This window comes from Plectrocnemia conspersa, unplaced genomic scaffold (assembly GCF_051122295.1).
Source record: "Plectrocnemia conspersa isolate PC_06_02 unplaced genomic scaffold, ASM5112229v1 ptg000011l, whole genome shotgun sequence".
Taxonomy (NCBI): Eukaryota; Metazoa; Arthropoda; class Insecta; order Trichoptera; family Polycentropodidae; genus Plectrocnemia; species Plectrocnemia conspersa.
Window position 1 is genome coordinate 19,845,369 of NW_028277175.1, and position 18,482 is coordinate 19,863,850.

General features: G+C 29.5%; 2 protein-coding genes across 5 annotated transcripts; one reads left to right on the forward strand and one right to left on the reverse strand.

Moving 5' to 3' along the window:
• Positions 1 to 285: 285 nt before the first annotated feature.
• LOC148229862 (NADH-cytochrome b5 reductase 2) lies at positions 286 to 9,294 on the forward strand. 4 transcript variants are annotated; one of them, XM_088197967.1, is made up of 5 exons: positions 286 to 357; positions 6,337 to 6,547; positions 8,233 to 8,351; positions 8,412 to 8,811; positions 8,887 to 9,294. In XM_088197967.1, the coding sequence occupies exons 1-5, from the start codon at positions 349 to 351 to the stop codon at positions 9,057 to 9,059; spliced, it is 912 nt and encodes a 303-aa protein (XP_088054093.1). In that variant the 5' UTR covers positions 286 to 348; the 3' UTR covers positions 9,060 to 9,294. The 4 variants fall into 4 exon arrangements, with proteins under 4 accessions (XP_088054093.1, XP_088054091.1, XP_088054092.1 ...); XM_088197966.1 differs by lacking the exon at positions 286 to 357 and adding an exon at positions 5,758 to 5,903; XM_088197965.1 differs by having other exon boundaries at positions 8,412 to 9,294.
• A 1,066-nt stretch (positions 9,295 to 10,360) lies between these two features.
• Positions 10,361 to 13,602, reverse strand: LOC148229863 (uncharacterized). The gene is made up of 7 exons (XM_088197984.1): positions 13,513 to 13,602; positions 13,145 to 13,375; positions 12,981 to 13,084; positions 12,295 to 12,381; positions 11,897 to 11,986; positions 11,737 to 11,822; positions 10,361 to 11,680 (listed from the first exon to the last, which is right to left on the reverse strand). The coding sequence occupies exons 2-7, from the start codon at positions 13,358 to 13,360 to the stop codon at positions 11,538 to 11,540; spliced, it is 726 nt and encodes a 241-aa protein (XP_088054110.1). The 5' UTR covers positions 13,361 to 13,375; positions 13,513 to 13,602; the 3' UTR covers positions 10,361 to 11,537.
• Between the last annotated feature and the right edge of the window lie 4,880 nt (positions 13,603 to 18,482).

Consider the following 18,482-nt stretch of genomic DNA (forward strand, 5'->3'; position numbering starts at 1 on the left):
TTATTTTTAAATATTTCACTTACAAATGTAAATTAATTATTGTGATCGTTAAATTATTGCAGATGATAAAATAAAAGTTGCAGTTTTTAATATCAATATATAAAATTACCCTTTTTATGTTTTCTTGCATTTTTATATACTTATAAATATAATATATAAATTATTATATGTACTAAAATGTGAATACACTATGTTCTCAAACGTAAATTAGACGTTCACGAACACACCGGATTCACAAACGCCTGGGAACTGTATATTTATTTGCGAACAAACCTTTCTAAAAGTGAAGTGTGCGACCGTCGGTCGGCTACTGTCGTGTTTCCAGTTTTTTCTCATTTTTCTGACAAAATGTCACTCGTAAGTGAACAATATATTAATTAATTCGAAAAAATCAATCAAATAATTAAATTTCCACAAGTAGCTTATAAGAATACTATTTTTATGTACTGATTTTTCCTTGTAAAGAGCACTAACCTGTTTTCGAGCATTCGTTACTTTTAAGAGCATCGAACTGGATCATTTTAAGCTAACATGTTATTAAATATCTATTTATGATTCAAGTGATTATTTATATTTCTTAATTATTATTACTATTTTATTTTTTAATAATACATATATTTTATTAATTGATAATCATTAAGTTTAATCTGTTTATAAATGCATATTTATGAGTTATACACAATGATAACTATATTGTTATCTTGTCTATTTAGCTGTCTATCTATTATCACACAACACTTTTATAACAATTCTATTTAGAAATTATATAATTTCGTTCTAAAATTGTAACATCTGAAAAAAGATTCGCTTCGGTATATGTCTATCACCAACTGAAATAGTTCTAGTAACGTTCACGGTCATTTTTCATAGCAAACGATGCGTGTACTGGTATTATTATTCAGACTCGTAGTATTTACTCATACTCAAATATGTAATAGGTCAAATATTCTTGCGTAACAATGACGTGGTTGAACGAGACGTCTACAATAAAAATCGATATCTGAAATGCGAGATTAGCTAAAACCACAAAGCATATAATTGTTGTAAAAAATATATTTTCGAGTAAATTGTAACGTGTGTGGCTTTCTGCAGTTTATCGATTTATATTATTGGTGCAAATTACCATGAGCGTTTAAATCAACTAGGAATCACCAAAAGCAGTGCTGATTAAACTTTTAAATATTACGGACTTTGAAATTGGAAATAAAATCCATAGCTCTCCAAAATAATTATTTTTAACGTACATTTTTATTAAAATGTAATGCCTACACTAAACTCTCTGGAAGTAGGCCATGGTTTGCCAAGGACGGAGAATATAGTGGGTTAATTCGGGGTTACTTCGGTCGAGTTCAGTTCTGCCTGCTCTAAAATCTCTCGGAAGTTCTCCGAGGCTACCGAGAATGGGAGGTAAAGGGGGGGTAATTTAGGTCGACTTGACCAGCTTCGAGCGCTTCCGAAAATTGTCGGCAAACAGACCGAAGTCAAAGAGATTGAAGTCGGAGCTGCTCTTTCGAGCGCAAGCGGTGAGATACTTCCCCTTTCGCTCTCTCGCGTGTTAAGTGACGAGAGTGAGAGAGATAATGGTATGGTTTTTCGTAAACTGAGATAGAACGAGTAGCTCGGTTCAATTTCAGTATGCGCGTAGGCGTCCTATGGTCAACATGTATGACGAGCACTGCAGCGCAATATAATACCACATGCTTATCGGGGACTTCAACAGACTCTTACTGACATCTTTGAATATTTTAGGGCACCAAAAGGGATTAATTATATTTTGATAGTATATTCTTCTAACAGATATCGTTATTATATTTTTTTTCATATAAAATTAAATAATTAAAAAATAATTAGTGGTAATTGATTTTGTATAAAAAAATCGTTTCGAATATCCTTATGTATTTTTCTAGATCGGTTTATATAAATGTCACACCATAACGAATTCTTATTTAGAATCGATGGCGACAAATTCTAGAATAGTCACAGATGTGGTGTTCGTATTCTGAAGTATCATTTTATGCCTTATGTCATTTTGCAAAAGCCGACAAAGATTTTGCGTAAATTGAATATTTACGACCGAAAAGTTTTCACTGGTATTGTATTGGTGTGTGTCCACACAAACTTTTATAATTATCAGTAGCGTAATTTTAATAATATGACAATTTAAAAATTGCGATTATTTGGCACATTTTTCGATCGCGCACAAATATGCCAGCTGTACATGCCAGCGGCCGCAGCACAGACGTCGTTCACGCTCGCCGTCCGGACGGCATATGAAATTTGTGGCTTTGTGGCCGCTACTCGGAAGTCGACGACCTCGACCAACTTTAGTTGAACTTCGGTTCGGACAACTTCCAGAGAGTGTAGTACAAGCATAAAGGAAATAGTCGTTACCGAGCGTTCCCACTGTGCCGGCGCCGACATGATTTTATTGCTTTTGGCGTGTGTCCAAATATGCAATGAGTTATGAAATACTTTTATCGCGGGGAGTGGATTACGAAAGAGGACAGCTTAAATGAGTAATATATAAAATAATTGTTCCATAAATCGAATTGTTTGTGCATTACTGTTAAACAAATTAGGTACGAGCGAAATTAGTTAAACACACGTACCGAAAGTTTGTGAAACACTATGGAACTTTGAATTGTATTGAATTGTGAATTGTATAAAAGATAATAAAATATAACTTTTAGAATGTTTTAACAAGATCATAAACGAAGAAGGATAAATCGACAATAGTACATAAGAAATGCTTGGATTTAAAAATATTTTATGTTTTACGTATTCTTATATTTTTTATTCAATTTTAAAACGTGTCGATGTACTTTACAACACATCCCAATCAAATAATAACAGCAATATTACTACCGAAGAAACATTCGATAAAATCGCTTTGCTGATTTTATTCCTGAGATGGTATTGAGGAAATATTTAAAAAAAAGTAAAACAACAATACACGACAGACTAATTACTCATAGAAGATTCTGAAAATGTCTGCAATAAAATAAATAGTAAAATTTGTGACAGATTCAGCAGCTTTAAAATATTTAAATACTTTTATACCGTAAACCTTAAAAACTTAAATTTTAATAGATTCAATTCTAATTTTTTTAGAGAATACAAAAAAAATATTAAAAAAATTATCCAATGCTAAGTCAAGACAAATTTATATCCGAATTAAATGTTATGTATGAAAATTAAACTTGTAGTAATATATCCAACGTTAACACCTTATCACGATTTATACAAGACAATAAATTGGTACCTTTTCTGAAGTGTCAAAATTAATTTTAATTATTTTAATGACACCTGTATTCACGGCTGATGTCGAATGTTGTAGCACAATAATACATACAAAAACACTCGATTGGTCAATCCACGTATTAACTATGTGTACAATGTTCGCGGTTAACGCGTATCTGGTTTATTTGTAATTCGAATAAGTATATTAAATCGTTAAATCAATTGAAAATACCTTTATCAACAGATGTCATTGCGTTATCGACCATCTTTTTTTGTTTTATGTGAACTATTTAAATTATATATTATGATTGTTCACTGTAAGCTATTCAATTTAAAACATATTATAGATACATAGATACCATTTTCTAAGATCATGTGTATCCATGGAAATTTAAAATAATTAAATTATTTTTTCTGATTGGTCGTAACCGTTGAGATCTGCGGTTATGCAATAATAGGCTTTATGTATATGTAAATAGATACTATTATTCCATAGCAGATAGCTATTAACAAGTAAATATAATAATAAATAAATTATTAGCTCCACTACCTCCTAACCTATTCTATACTCCTGGTAGATTATGAGAAAAAACCCGTACAAAACCGATAGTTTGAAGCGGAATTTTTTTCTGAATATGCCATGACATGACTCTTGAGGTTCGTATCCAAGCATAATTGCAGAATTAAAAAAAATAGTTTTCTTAATAATTAAAATAATAAATTAATTGTCCTTAATAATTAAAATAATAAATTAATTTTTCTTAATAATTAAAATAATAAATTAATAACCTTCTCACTCATATCAAAAAACCCGTACAAAACCGTTTAATATGTCACAAAGTGCTACTTTTTATAGTATATACTTCGATGATACTTTTGTGATTGCAGGAATTAATAAAAAAACTTTTTTTATAGATTAAAACAATAAATTAATTGTCAGCTTCACGGACTGACTAATGTGAGATCCCTAAGTGCTGCCCTACGCCGCCGTCACGTCAGTGTTACCATGGTGTCGCCTGATTTTTTAATTCTGTGAAGGGATAATTGTTTTTTGCGCTCTACTATTGATCAAAATTCGGTTTAGATGTGTTAAATTCGATTCTCATTTATTTTAAGTCATAATGTTGTTATAAAAAGTTTTAATATTAACGCTAGATAACTGAGCGTTTCCAATTTTATTGCTTTTGACGTGGATTCTAAACAGAATTTTGAATTTGCTTAGAAAAATGCTTGTTATTTAATGAAATACTATACATTTTCATGTAATTGAAATATTAAAAGAACGACCATTGACTGGACATATAAGTCCCACCATGGAAAAAACTGAAATCTCTTTTGATAACTTATGATTTAGCAAATACAGTTCCTATTTAATCGTACTTTTGATCCTTATTTAAGTTTGGAATATATTTTTTGATGAAAATCTTAAGCTAATCGAAAATTATATTTCATTACTAGTAAGAAACTCGAAAATTTGTGTAAAAATCCCCCAATTATAAAAGAAAAACACATTATTCATTAATAAAAGGGGAGATCCGCTTTTGTTAATAAAAAAAGAAGTTCCTTACTAAGCTCAACAATTATTTTTTAAACCTTTCTGCGAGAAAGCCATTGTACCTTGGTATGCATACAAATACATACATTCTAAAAAACTCATTGAGAAACCTAAGATTTAGCAGTTTTTTCATATACTTTGAGAAAATTAGTACTTATCCCCACTATCTAAAATAATACAACTTTTCGTTGGCGACCTTTCTTTAGCTTCCAATATAATCGAATCATAAGAACTGTTTTGGACATTTCTTGACATAATTATATTTATTTAACATTAAAATGAATTTGTTCTTAAATATTATTGTAAAAACTGAGTTTGCTTTTAAATTCACGACCCCATTTTTCTACACGCACGGTCATAACGTCATTTATGTAAACAGTAGTTTCCCAGCAAAATATGTTAAAAATCAGGCTACGCGGTCAAACGTAAATGTAAAAGTAAAATGACAGCTTAAGAGTCAAATGATATAAAATTATGTGCTACACGGCAGCAGAGCGTAGCATTTTATTCAAGTAAAATAATATTTTTTAGTATATTTTATTAAAATATACAAAAAAGTCATAGAAAATTACATTAAAAGAATCGGCTGCTACAAAATGTCCAGAAGCGGAAATTTAATTGCTTTTATTTTTTTTATAATTAATGAAATATTCATTCATGCTTTAGTTTGTGTGTTTTATTTTTTAAAAGTTTGGAAACTAATGTTTGATCACTCTTTATTAAATATTATTTTGGAATAACAAAATGACAACCTGTTGAGTTTTAATATAATAAAAGTCTAATGTGATATATCTCGATATTGCTTTCTAGACTCACATGTATAATATAAAATGTAATTAGTTATCTATTAATATCACCGTGTGTATGGTGTAAATTATATTTTATATTTGTTGTGTTGTAGCGTGTATAGGTACAATATCAATTAACTATTATTTATTTATAAGTTTTTTTATGGCAACATTATACGAAATGGGACCTTGCCCGTGTCATTCCGCCTTCGCCGGTGTAGGTGGAAGCTCGTCGTCTATCGGTTTACTAAAGTAAAATTCGATTATAAACAAAACTATAAATACAAATCGACGTAATGGATTCTGCAGACGTCGGATTAGTATGTATTTGACTGATCATTGATCTTTAATAACTTTAATTTTACCTTGAAAAAAATATTCCGTTATGATTTAGAATTCCTCTCACATAGGCACATAATCGTGATGTAAAATACATCATTGTTTTATTTTTATTTTCACTTATCAACAATTAAATTCTATAAATAAGTTATAATGATTCATAAGCACTTAGTTGCAATACAAACTTTGCAATGTTCGCGGTTTTTGTTAGCAAGTGACTCATTATCGTATATTTAGGTAGCTGAGTGAACCTATTAGGTTAACATTTGAGTCAAATATGGATTAATGTTGTGTCGCTAATTATCTATTTGCTTGTTCTTATCATTCTACGATAATGATACAAGAGCGATATGATAATTTATTAACAAACGAGCTACAGTTCGTCAGTGATTTATTAACGCTTTGTGTTTGCAGAACATTCCTTTGACGGTCGGCATCGGGTGCGTTATCGCCACAGTAGTAATGGCGTCGTTCTTTTTGCCTTGGTTCAAGTCGGGCAAGAAGAAGAAGATCACTTTGGAAGACTCTTCTGTGAAGTACGCTCTTCCGTTGATCGAAAAGGAAGAAATCAGCCACGATACTAGGAAGTACAGATTCCAATTGCCGTCGAAACAGCACGTATTAGGTATTAATGTATTATAATTAATGAGACACACTTGATAATAAAGAGCTCTTCAAGCTATTTAAATTTACAGTTTAAAAAACACTCAACACAAAATTCTATGCCAGAAAAAATACATACTAAAACATTTGTCATAATAACATTGCGTCCACCAACTGCGAGTAATTGATTGATAACAAATCAGTACTATCTGATAAATGGTTAAAAAGCCGAAGAGCCGTGCTTATTGGGGAGTCGTCCAACACACTCCTGTTTTTGCATGTAGTACTTCAAACAATACTCGGGAACGCAAAAGCTAGTAATTAGGTAGCAGATAAAAACAGAGTCCCGGATTGTGTATATTCTTTACCAGCAGCTTAACTTTTATTAACGCCTGAACAACTTTTTGTTTCAGATTTTGTTGATTTTTAAAAAACATTTACACTTAGGCTGTTTAAAGACATTCTGATTGTTTTTTTGCAATTACTTCATACTTTTTTAGTTATGGTATATCATCCCATAGGGTTCATCAGTATTTCGGTAATATTAAAAAATACATTTATATGTATTTATTCTGTATTTTTTTTTTTAAATATATAGTATAAAAGACAACAAAATATAAAATGTATGATACAAATCTAAAATTGAAAAAAAAACAATTTATTATAAAATGGTATGATATAATCTAAAACATTTTTTCGGATGTCGTCCGACGACGTATTTAATATAAATTTTGACCAACTAATATTTATATTAGTTGGTTAGAATTTATGTTAAATGTTCAGAATATAAGCGGTCAGAATAAATATTAGATGATCAGAATTTATTCTGGCCATCTTATTCTGACCATTTAATATAAATTCTGACCAAAACCGTATTAAAATTCAATTATTGTCTTGTCTTTGGATATACAACATTCGATACATCATATTTAATAATAGGATACAAATTTAGACTTGACTTTTTACCCTTTTTTTCTTAGTGAAAACTCTTATCGTATTTTTTGTTTGACTATACAATTTCTATCTCCACTTGCTTGTATGTATGTTGCTATATTATGTGTCCATCATTTTGCAAAAAATACTTTAAAAATGTTTTATAAAAAAATATATATCTAAATATGAAGAGTTGTCAGGACCACCCATAATTGTTGTATCGAATTTAGTAATGCGAGACTTGTTACTAAGGTCATTAAACTTTGAATATGTGTTCTTCGAATTCACTAATAACCATAGCGGATTTCGTTTTCAATGGAAACAAAAAAGACAAAGAACGCATTGATAATTTTTATGACTTAAAAGGTACAGTTTTTTGTGACAAGACATAATTAGCATGTGACGCTCTTATCAAGTATTATGACGTGAAGTTGCGACAACATCGACTGTCATAAACGCTATCTAGCAATTATAACTATTGCTAAATGCAAAATTTCATTACCATAGACTAGTGGTATAAGTCAGATAAAATCTCCACAGATCTATCTCACAAATGAATATCGTTATGAATTATTAAAATAGAATCAAGCTAGGTTGTGCATAGTGATATCTATTTTTGATTTCAGTCTGGTGTCTTACTACTTAGTATTTGTGAATTGTGTTTATCCCGTTTTATCGCATGGGACTAATGCATATCATATTTCAAAGGAAGATTTCCAATAAATAAATAAATAACTTTCTTGCAAATAATATGACAATAATATATTATTTCAGGCTTACCGATTGGTCAACACATACATTTATCTGCTCAAATCGGCGATGATCTTGTGATAAGGTCTTACACGCCAGTTTCAAGCGATGAAGATGAAGGATTCGTCGATCTCGTCGTCAAGGTACAATTTTTAAATAGAATCATACAATTGAATATATATTTACACTCTTTATTTTAATAGGTTTACTTCAAAAATGTTCATCCTCGCTTCCCGGACGGCGGTAAGATGTCGCAGTATTTGGAAGACTTGAAGATTGGCGATAAGATCGATTTCAGAGGGCCTTCGGGAAGGCTCGTGTATTTAGGAAGCGGAAAGTTCGCCATTAAAAAGTTGCGCAAAGATCCACCAACCAGAATTGTGGCGAGGAAGCTCAATATGATTGCAGGCGGGACTGGAATCACTCCGATGCTGCAGTTAATAAGACACATATGCAAAGACAAAGACGATAGTACTGAAATGAGATTGTTGTTCGCGAATCAAACTCAAAAAGACATCCTGCTGAGGAAAGAGCTGGAAGAGACGCAGAAGGATTATCCGGATCAATTCAAACTGTGGTACACTTTGGATACTCCGCCAGCTGGTATGCATATGATGCTTTTCCAAAAAGTCAATATATACCATTTAGAATTACACATTAATTTTTTTATTGTTACAGAATGGAATTTCAGCGGTGGACATATTAACGAGAAAATGTTAAGCGAACATATGTTTCCGCCTGGCGATGACGTATTAGTCCTCATGTGCGGTCCGCCACCAATGATAAACATTGCATGTGTTCCTAATTTAGATAAAATCGGATTCAAGGAAGATATGAGATTCGCTTATTGATTTTTTTGTTATGTTGTATTATAGATATAGAAACATATTTTTGTATTAGTTTTTTACGTTATTTTTTCACAAGTTGCATTTTATGAGTCTGTTTTACTGTGATATGCTTTAATCATCTCTATAGTTATATAAAATAATAATAATAGGTGCCTTAAAGTTGTATTTGAAAAATTTGCTTATTATGCACTGTTTGTATGAAAAATGTTTGTTCAATAAAATGCTTATTTAATGAAAAGTTTGAATTATTACTTTACACATAATAATTAATGTATTCAAATTACAGTTTAAATAAAGTACGTTGTTACTAGCTACTTGCTTGGTACGATTGTATTTATAAACTTAAAATATAATTTATAATTACGTGACCATTGGGGATTCTGCATCGAGACATCCTGGGAATTCTTTATGATTTAAAATGTGTAATATATTTTACATGTTATTAGTTGAAAATAATATTCTTATGGTTAAGAGCCCCTGAAAAAGCAAGAGTAGTTGATCCTAGCAGGGCTGTGGGGTCGTTTAAAATTTTACTGACTCAACTGTATTTTATGGTCCGACTTTGACTCAGATTCTAACAATTTTAATAAGATTATTTTTTGCCAGCATATAATTGCTACCTATCAACAATTTTCAAATTATAAAAAAAATAAAAGGATTTTTAAAAACGAATAATTCGAATAGGCATGTTCCAATGGGACAAAAAAATTAATATATGTATTAGACAAAAACAAAGATTCTAGTTCCACCCCAAATAATCTACATTTGTCAAAATATTGAGGACTAAAATAAACGTCAGGGACGTCATTTAAGGGGGGGATTTGCTTTGATGTAAAGCTAGACTGTAATTCTTACCTTTTTAAGATTTGGAGAACATGAATATGATCCATATTAATCATACCATTCATTATTGCCTTAAATAAATTATAGAAAATAATTAATAATATAGGAAAATTACATTTTTTATTGCAACTTTAGAAAACAACCAATTTGTGGTAATTATCTCTTGGTAAAACCTTAGAATATATGGTGTCTTAACTTGTTTTATGTTTTTATTTCTATTCTAATGTCAAATGATCTATCTTTAAAAGCATTTATTTTCTCGAGGGTTTTGTTATTAAACTATCATAAAGCACATAATCTAATTAAATGCAATATGAGTTGAGAAAAAAATGTGTATGAATTTTAAGGAAAAAAAAAATACCACTACATTTTTTTAATAAGATATTATAAATTGAATACATTTTATATAAGGAAATAATAAAAGGATTTCGATAATATAAAAATGAATGATATAAAACCAATTTGAATAAACATTGACTTTATTTATTCACTGTTGATAAATAAATAATATATGACATATTAATGTATTTGAATCAAAATATATAATGCTTATTACTTATACTACAATAACATGCAAAGTTCATTACTAATCTTTCTAAAATCTAAAAGTACATCATATTGGCCATATTATTTTATGTGATAATAATTATATATTTGACATAAATGTACACCCATACCTCGCTTTACGGCTTAGATACGTTCCACGAAACTTGGCCGCTAAGCGAAAAGCCGTATAACGAATCAATTATTCTAAAACAAATTCATACAAATTCAATGGGATCGGTTCCAAATTTGTTAAAAATGTAACATGGTTTATCATTTAAATTGCATTTTATCTTTTTATTTCATTTAAATCAAAAATACATACATAACAAGTACATACATTTGTACATAAAATAATAACAGACTCCAAAAACCAACAATAATCCATAAACAAAAATTAAACAACTTCATGTTTCATAAAATATGTGTATGTATACATACATATTTTTTTTTAAAATGGCTTTAATCTGAAGAGGATGAAGAAATGGTAACCTGCAGATCACTGTCGTCCTCATTTTTCGCTGGTAAGGATGGGCCTGGCTTAAAAAAATTGTCCAACGATGTTTGTCTTGCCTTTTTGTCTATTTCGTTCTTCAGTGATTAATAACAGCTAATGGCTGAGTTAATTCCTCGAGAAACTTTAGCGCTACGTTCGACGTCAGGATCGTTTTCAAGGAGGATGTTTATTCCTTGTTCGAAATAGGAAAAAGCCATAATTAAAGAGGGCCGTTATAGCGAAATGCCGTATAAAGAGCGGCCGTATAGCGAGGTATGGGTGTATTCTGTTATATTTTCAGATTTTAAAATAGACAATCTATTGATGATAGGAAACAATTTAAAAACTAGCCATTAATAAGCAGGTTACTATTTCACATTATTATTTTTAACGATATATAATATGCATTGTATTATTTGCATATCTATATACTTAAATCTTAACTGTTAAAAGAAAGGTATACTATTAGGAGATTAAATAAACTGAAGGTACACCTAAATGACTTTGTATAATATAATTCATGACTTAGTTTTGCATCTTAAAATATATTAAGACTGGAAAAATATTATTATAAGTAGGGTTGCATGTCAATCGACAATTTATTCAACATCCATAGCGTTCATATAAGAGTCCAGTTCCTTATCTAAATGCAATTTTGTTCCTGACATGTAAACATCGAGCTGCTTGTCAAGCTCTTCTTTCGTCAGCGTAGCTTTACGACCGAACCAACTACGATTTATACCTAAAAATAATTATATTTATTAATACATACTATAATATAAAATCATTGAATCCTACCTCTTCCTCGGCTATTTCCTCTTCCTCTCATTTCGGCATTGCTCATGCCGAAATTTTCAGTCATGGTCTGACCACCAGTTTGCCCCCTAAATTAATAATCATTGATTTAATTAATGCATTATATTGTGCAATATAAAGCTATTAACTCAACGATATGAACCTAAGCAAACCGCGCCTCCTCGATCCTCTTCCGCGCGTGAAATTCACATTCTGCTGATTGTTCAATTGAGAGCCATCATTTCTATTTACTCTAAAATGTTTTGTTTATAATTATTAATAGCACAAATCATGTATGTATATTATATTTAAAAGACTAACGACAAGAACATGTTAATCATTGCCATCCTGAGAAATTTAGGTTGTTTATTATCACATTCAATTGAAAAATTACAATTGCATTTTTAGTATTAGTTACGGATAAACTATTTAATTTTCATAGTCACAAAAACACTATAATTTTTTATTTCATTCCGGTGATATTTTTTATATAGATCAAATTGTCATTTAACATGTTTTTATCGTGAGCTCATTGTTCAGTATTGAACATGAAATACAAACTTATTTCTCGGATCTTTTCTTTTTATTGGACGATTACGTCTTGCTTTTCTATTATTACGAGTGACTTGTGGTTTCGCATCTATCAAACTATAAAAAGAATTTGATTATCAAACAAATAAAAATCTCATATACTACATATTGTTGGCCTAGAAGACGATTTTCACAACATTCCATAAACAGTAAAGTTCATATTAAAGGTAAAATAAATTTACCAAAAAGGAAAAATAGCAACATTTTGAAGTCTGTTCTTTATTTCTTTTTTAAACAATCAGACTTATTTTTTAAAATACAAAACTCAATAATCAGAGTGATATTATAAAAACATTTGACAACGTAACAACCTCTAAAAATGTTAAATCGTTGACAAAAAACATTTCAGTAAACAACGCGTTTTGTTTAAAAAAATTAAATTGTTTTATCTCACTAAAAAAATCGGCGACTTCATATGAAACAACTTGATAGAAACTAGTTTTTTACCCTGAATATGCACATTAACTCAATTATTATAAATCTATAGCTAACAATTTATAACAAACACAATCTAGCTATTTCTATATAAATTATTAGTTGCAAATCTCATTAACATAAAAATATTAAATACTTCTAGTTATTTCATATAAAAATCTCATTAATATTGTGATGGCCTTCTTCCAAACCAATAATATATTTGTAATTATATAGCTCACCTACGCTGACCTATATTCTTTCTCTTTAAAGGTTTAGACAATTTATACTTATTCAAAACTTTCACAGGTCGATTTGGAGTTCCCAATCTCTGCTTCAACGTACGCTGAAGATAAAAATATAATAATATTCTTTTTCAACAATTTTTTTGAAAAAAACAATTTACTTTTTGTAGGGCTGATGCGGCTTGTGTTATCGTTTTTAAGGCAAGCCTCTCGACTATACGCCTCTGTTTATGATCCAACTCAAGATCGCTATGCATCTTCGAACCGTATCTACGTCTCTGACCGATCGAGACAGGTCTGACGTTTTGCAAGATTGTGAACCGGTCGCTCAAACTTATATTGGTCGTTGGCATCGCGTATATCTTTTCAATCACCATCTTGTTGGCTGTAATCTTAATAATAAATTGATGTTCTTGTCAGATGTAAAAAAAACTGCGCATGCGTTATAGATAGAAATGTTTATTTAAATTAAATCCCAATAAGTTAATACTAAATGATTGAAAACAATAAGCAGAAGGGCAATTCTTACAATCGATAATACTCTCAAAAAGTTAATAGGAGAAACCAAGTGACGGCCGACATGTCAACCACAACAACATCACTGGCAACATTGAAGCATAAGGTATTGATTTACGACCATTTTTTAGAAATGTCATCCGAAAAAAAATAAAATACATATAAAACAACATTAAGCTGTAAATTTAAAAAACTAATATTATTTTATTTTTTATCGCGAAATATTTTTAATATAATTTATTTCGAAATAATTAATTTAAATAATAAAAACCGAAAAAGTTACATATACATTTATTTTAGCGAAAATGCTACATAAAAATACTTCATATCGTAATAAAAAAGGTATGGGAGAAACTTCAATATTAGTATTGAGGTCTATTGTATTTGGATATAAATGGGATAAAACCCAAAACTTCTCTCTAGACTGCTTTTATAAATAATGTCGCAGGTATAGGACAGGGGGATCAGTAGATGAGGGAAGGGGTAATGCGACTTAATTGATAAAAAATAATAGGTAAAAAATTAAATCTTAGATAAAAACATGGTATCATGAACTAATATTTGTTTATAAAAAAGCCTAATGTATTTTTATTCATTTATTTTTTTATAAAACAGTTTTTTAAGACTAAATTTAAAACTAAATTGTCACGCTGCTCTGTAAAGCTGGTGATCACAAAACCACCAGAAAATATAATGTATAATTCCCTAAACTCCAATGTGTCAGTATTTATTAACAATATGTACATATGAATATATCTTCTATTATTATTATACAGAACTTGTGGAAGAAATTATTCAGCAATATCGCTTCCACATAAATACATAACTTGTACCAGGGATGTCATTTAGGAAGATTGGGGGGGGGGGGCAGATGGGGGCATTCGACGCTCTTGGGTTATCCCTCTATAATTTATCTGGCAGGTACAAGTAAAATTATATAATTTCAACTCTTCCATATGTAGTTTTATATACATTTCCACACGTATCATTATTTATTTATATGCGATGCATAAATGCTATATTTTATATCTTTATAAGTAAGCAAAAATATATTTTAAATTATAGGTGCTAATATGCTGCTCTAAAATGTATATGAAACTCAATTTGCCACTTGCGAAACGTCCATTTGCTGTTCTAATCTAAACCTAACTTAATAAAAGTTCTGAAACTAAATATAGTTTTTGAACTTTTATTAGGTAAAGTCCATAATACAAATAATCTCTCGGGAGAAAATATGCAGAAGAAGTACATACAGACGTCGCATCTCGTATATTGCTCTATAGTTTGTGTGCATTTCGACACTACACTATGTTTTAAAAATATGATAGTTATACTTACTGATTTAAATACGAACTTTTAATATAAGCGTATTGGTCAAAGTATATTCTAACCTAATTTTGGTTAATAGGAGGGCGCAAAAACAATTATCACTTCAAAAATTCACGCCAAAACCAATAAAAGAATAATATGAGCAATTAATTTTTTTTATAAATAAGAATCTCGTACAGACGTAGCATTTATAATATTTTATATGTATTAGGACTCTAAAAACTTTAATTAAAATATTCGCTCATTATATTTTGCCAACAAATCAAATATATAATAAGTAAACAGCTGCCCATAATCTTATTAAGATTATTTAAAAGTTGAATAAATCCTACAGGATTATCATACTTGAGTTTTTAATTTCTGTAATGAGATTTTTGACATTTTCACATATATCACGAGCTAATAAATGATTTTTAAAATAAGGTATAATTTTAGTATAAATCTTCTTGTATTTAAAATATAGATTAACATAAAGGCTTTTAAGAAAATATTTAAAAAATTGCAAATATATGGTACTTTTATTTGATAAGTATTATGATCGATTATATATACATCTATTCATACAAAATGTGAATCATTTCTACTTATATACTTTAATATTTTTCATAGTATAAATACCAAAAAATAAAGAACAAAGTACTACAAATAAAATTATTTCTATAAATAATTAAGTATAATAGAAAGTTGGTTAAAAAATAGCGTACGAAAACTAAATCTATGATTTCGTATTTTATTTCGAATAAATCACTTTATTTTCAATTTTTTCTATGTATATTTTTTAATATTATATATGTATATTAAATCAAATTTAAATTTGTATTATTATTATTAATTTTACTTAACGATCATTTGAAAAAATCTTATATCAATATTTTTTTTAATTCTGGAAAAGTATTAACAACACCCAACGCGCGTAAGTTTTTAATAATCGCTTAATAAATAATAATTTATGCCATTGTTAATATAGTTTGAACGCCTACCTAACAAAAATATATTTTTTTTACAAAGTTTTGATTGAGTTTATCAGTGATAATGGATGGCTTACTTCTCATTTTATCATTATTTTCTGGTTTAAATATACAATATTATTGTTAATAATAACGTCATTCCCATAAACATTAGCAAGTTGACGATAAATTTCATAATATGTTTCTAATTTCTCACGTAAGACACTGTCTACCTTCGCACTTCGTAGGATTAGGAATTGACACGGCCGTTTTATACACACTGTTAGTAAAACGTTAAAATTTATGATAAATTCTGCCACGTTAGACGAACACTAGCGGATACGTGTTGCTAACCGAATAAATTTATCGCTTCCATCTATCTTACTTTCCGGATATTCCTCGTAGAAAGTTAATTTTTCTGAACCGTTTTCGTTATGTAAAACTGCACTGTTATTTTAAATAAACAAGACTATTATCACCTTTTTAATTACATTATAATTTAAAGTGTGACAAATCACTTTGACCTCGTTTAATACTATTTTTAAATTTATAATTAAATATCTGTTTAATTCAAATTAAATAAATTTATTGAAAGTATTCACTCATTCATCAAAATATTTGTGTAGTTATTTTACTATCAAAAAATTCTGAATTATTTTACATTTTCAAAATAAATACGATGCATATGAATTTTTATTCTCTGTGACCCAAAAGGCGTGCCATTTATAATCTTAAAAAAAAAAACATTATTTTCTAGGCTGATCATTTTATATACAAATATCGTTTCGATTCATTGCGAAACAGAACATATGAGGACGAGCGTCGAGTCAGTCAAGATCTGCTTCGAGCTATTCTTTGGTTACGAGCAAAACAACGGTAAATCAACAAGACCAGTTCGCTGGTTGTATGGTGGTACTACGTGTACAAGGTACAGTTATCTCTACTATTTCTATACACACGTATATAAATACACACATATACGTGAAACAATTGCTCTGTGGTCCACTTGTTCCAGGAATTTGAATTATTAATTAGATCAACGGTTATCAACGTGCAGCGACGTGAAAACCTCTGAAAACTTTTTCCTCCACAGACATGTTGAAGAACACGTTTTATATATAATAGTTATTGTATACTGTTTTTATTGTAATTTTTCGCAGTTTCTACACTTTTGTTTGTTTTTAAGTTTATGTTTGCAAACATCTCCGTTTATTTTATTTTATTTTTTATTTCCCCCGTGTAAGCCTAATAATAGTATATTTAAATAAGATTTAATTTATCAAAGTGCTCGGTAAGAATAATATTTTCATGAATGACAACCCATGGAGCATTTGACGCGATTCTCAATGAATCATTTTTCTGGGTTAATGGGTACTTACAAATGTTAATTTTGTATCCCTAAACTGTGAAACATTATCAAGAACAACGATATATCGTTGTTTAGCATTCAAATGGTTCATATTAAATTTACTTTTACAGCAATGAAGGCGAAAGAGTCTAGTTCTAGTGGATATAGTTCTTTGAATTAGCTTATAAGATGTAGGTAGTTAAACAAACTAGATGTTTATTATACATTTTTTTCGTTTTGCGAGGAAACATTACTACGGCAATTTTTGTGGAATTTGTTGAAACTCTTATCAATCATTTTAATTTTAGGAGCATAAAATCTTTGTATCGTTATTCGTTAGTGAATAGAGCGGTTAAATCGTTTCTGTGTTACTAATTTAAGAATCGCTCCTATAGCAATTGTCGTGATATTGAATCTTAGTGAACGACAGCCGATAATAGCTTATTAGTATATGGAAGAGCTTTTTTAATTTTTAAATCTAAAGATTCTATAATTTAAAAACAAGTTTATTTATTAACCATATATATTATAGGATTAAATAGTTTGCTGGTTATTGGGGGCCAAATTTTCTGACCAACGCTCACTCGTTGCCGCTCGTTTTTGTTTCCATGAATACTGTTCATGAACATATTTTTGTCAAACTCTATGAACTTATGTTACCTGTACTCGGATATCATAAGTAAGCGTATGGTCCGTACCCGGTTTGCGAAGAACTATAACGTCAGCTTACATTCATGCGCTTGGAAAGTATCGGCAATCAAGAGATAACCTTGTAATATTTTTTGATTTTAAAATGTAATACCTTAAAAAGTCGCTATATATTTTTTGCTTTTTTCAGTTGTTAGTAATAGTTTCATTGAATATTTGTTTTCCCAACATCGCAATTCAAAAAATGTTTCGTTCTCGTCTCCCATTTTTAACCGATAGCGTCACGCAACGAATATTCTCGTCACTCGCTTACGCATACAGAGTATGGACTGTTAAAATCAAAATCGCTAATAATATATAAATACGTGTTAACTGTTATAAATGTAGTTAACGTATTTTAAACATTTGACTATAGATATAAGGTAATAGAAAATTCTATAGAGCGGAAGTTAAACCTATTTTTGCCATAAATTGCAGTGAACATGTTCTCCGCTTCCTGATTTTATACATTGCATCGAACAATGCGTCTGTTTATTTAAAAAAGCACACAGATATTCATAATAATATTTATCATTGTAACATGCGTTAGTCCAATACGTTACAACGGGTTAATAAGCTTAACATACAAGCATGTAATGTTACAGCACCAAGCTATTTAGTCTTAATATTCTCTAAGTAATACCAATATTGATTCGACACTGTACTCGCTTA

Excerpts from the sequence above, each read along its gene's own strand:
- LOC148229862 (XM_088197963.1), top strand. The coding sequence starts at position 5,880 with ATGGATTCTGCAGACGTCGGATTA. Across the intron at positions 5,904-6,336 it reads ATTCTGCAGACGTCGGATTA|AACATTCCTTTGACGGTCGG; the intron begins GTATGTATTTGA and ends TTGTGTTTGCAG. Across the intron at positions 6,548-8,232 it reads GTCGAAACAGCACGTATTAG|GCTTACCGATTGGTCAACAC; the intron begins GTATTAATGTAT and ends ATATTATTTCAG.
- LOC148229863 (XM_088197984.1), bottom strand. The coding sequence starts at position 13,360 with ATGGTGATTGAAAAGATATACGCGATGCCAACGACCAATATAAGTTTG. Across the intron at positions 12,382-12,980 it reads AAGAATATAGGTCAGCGTAG|TTTGATAGATGCGAAACCAC; the intron begins GTGAGCTATATA and ends TTCTTTTTATAG. Across the intron at positions 11,681-11,736 it reads AGGAAATAGCCGAGGAAGAG|GTATAAATCGTAGTTGGTTC; the intron begins GTAGGATTCAAT and ends AATTATTTTTAG.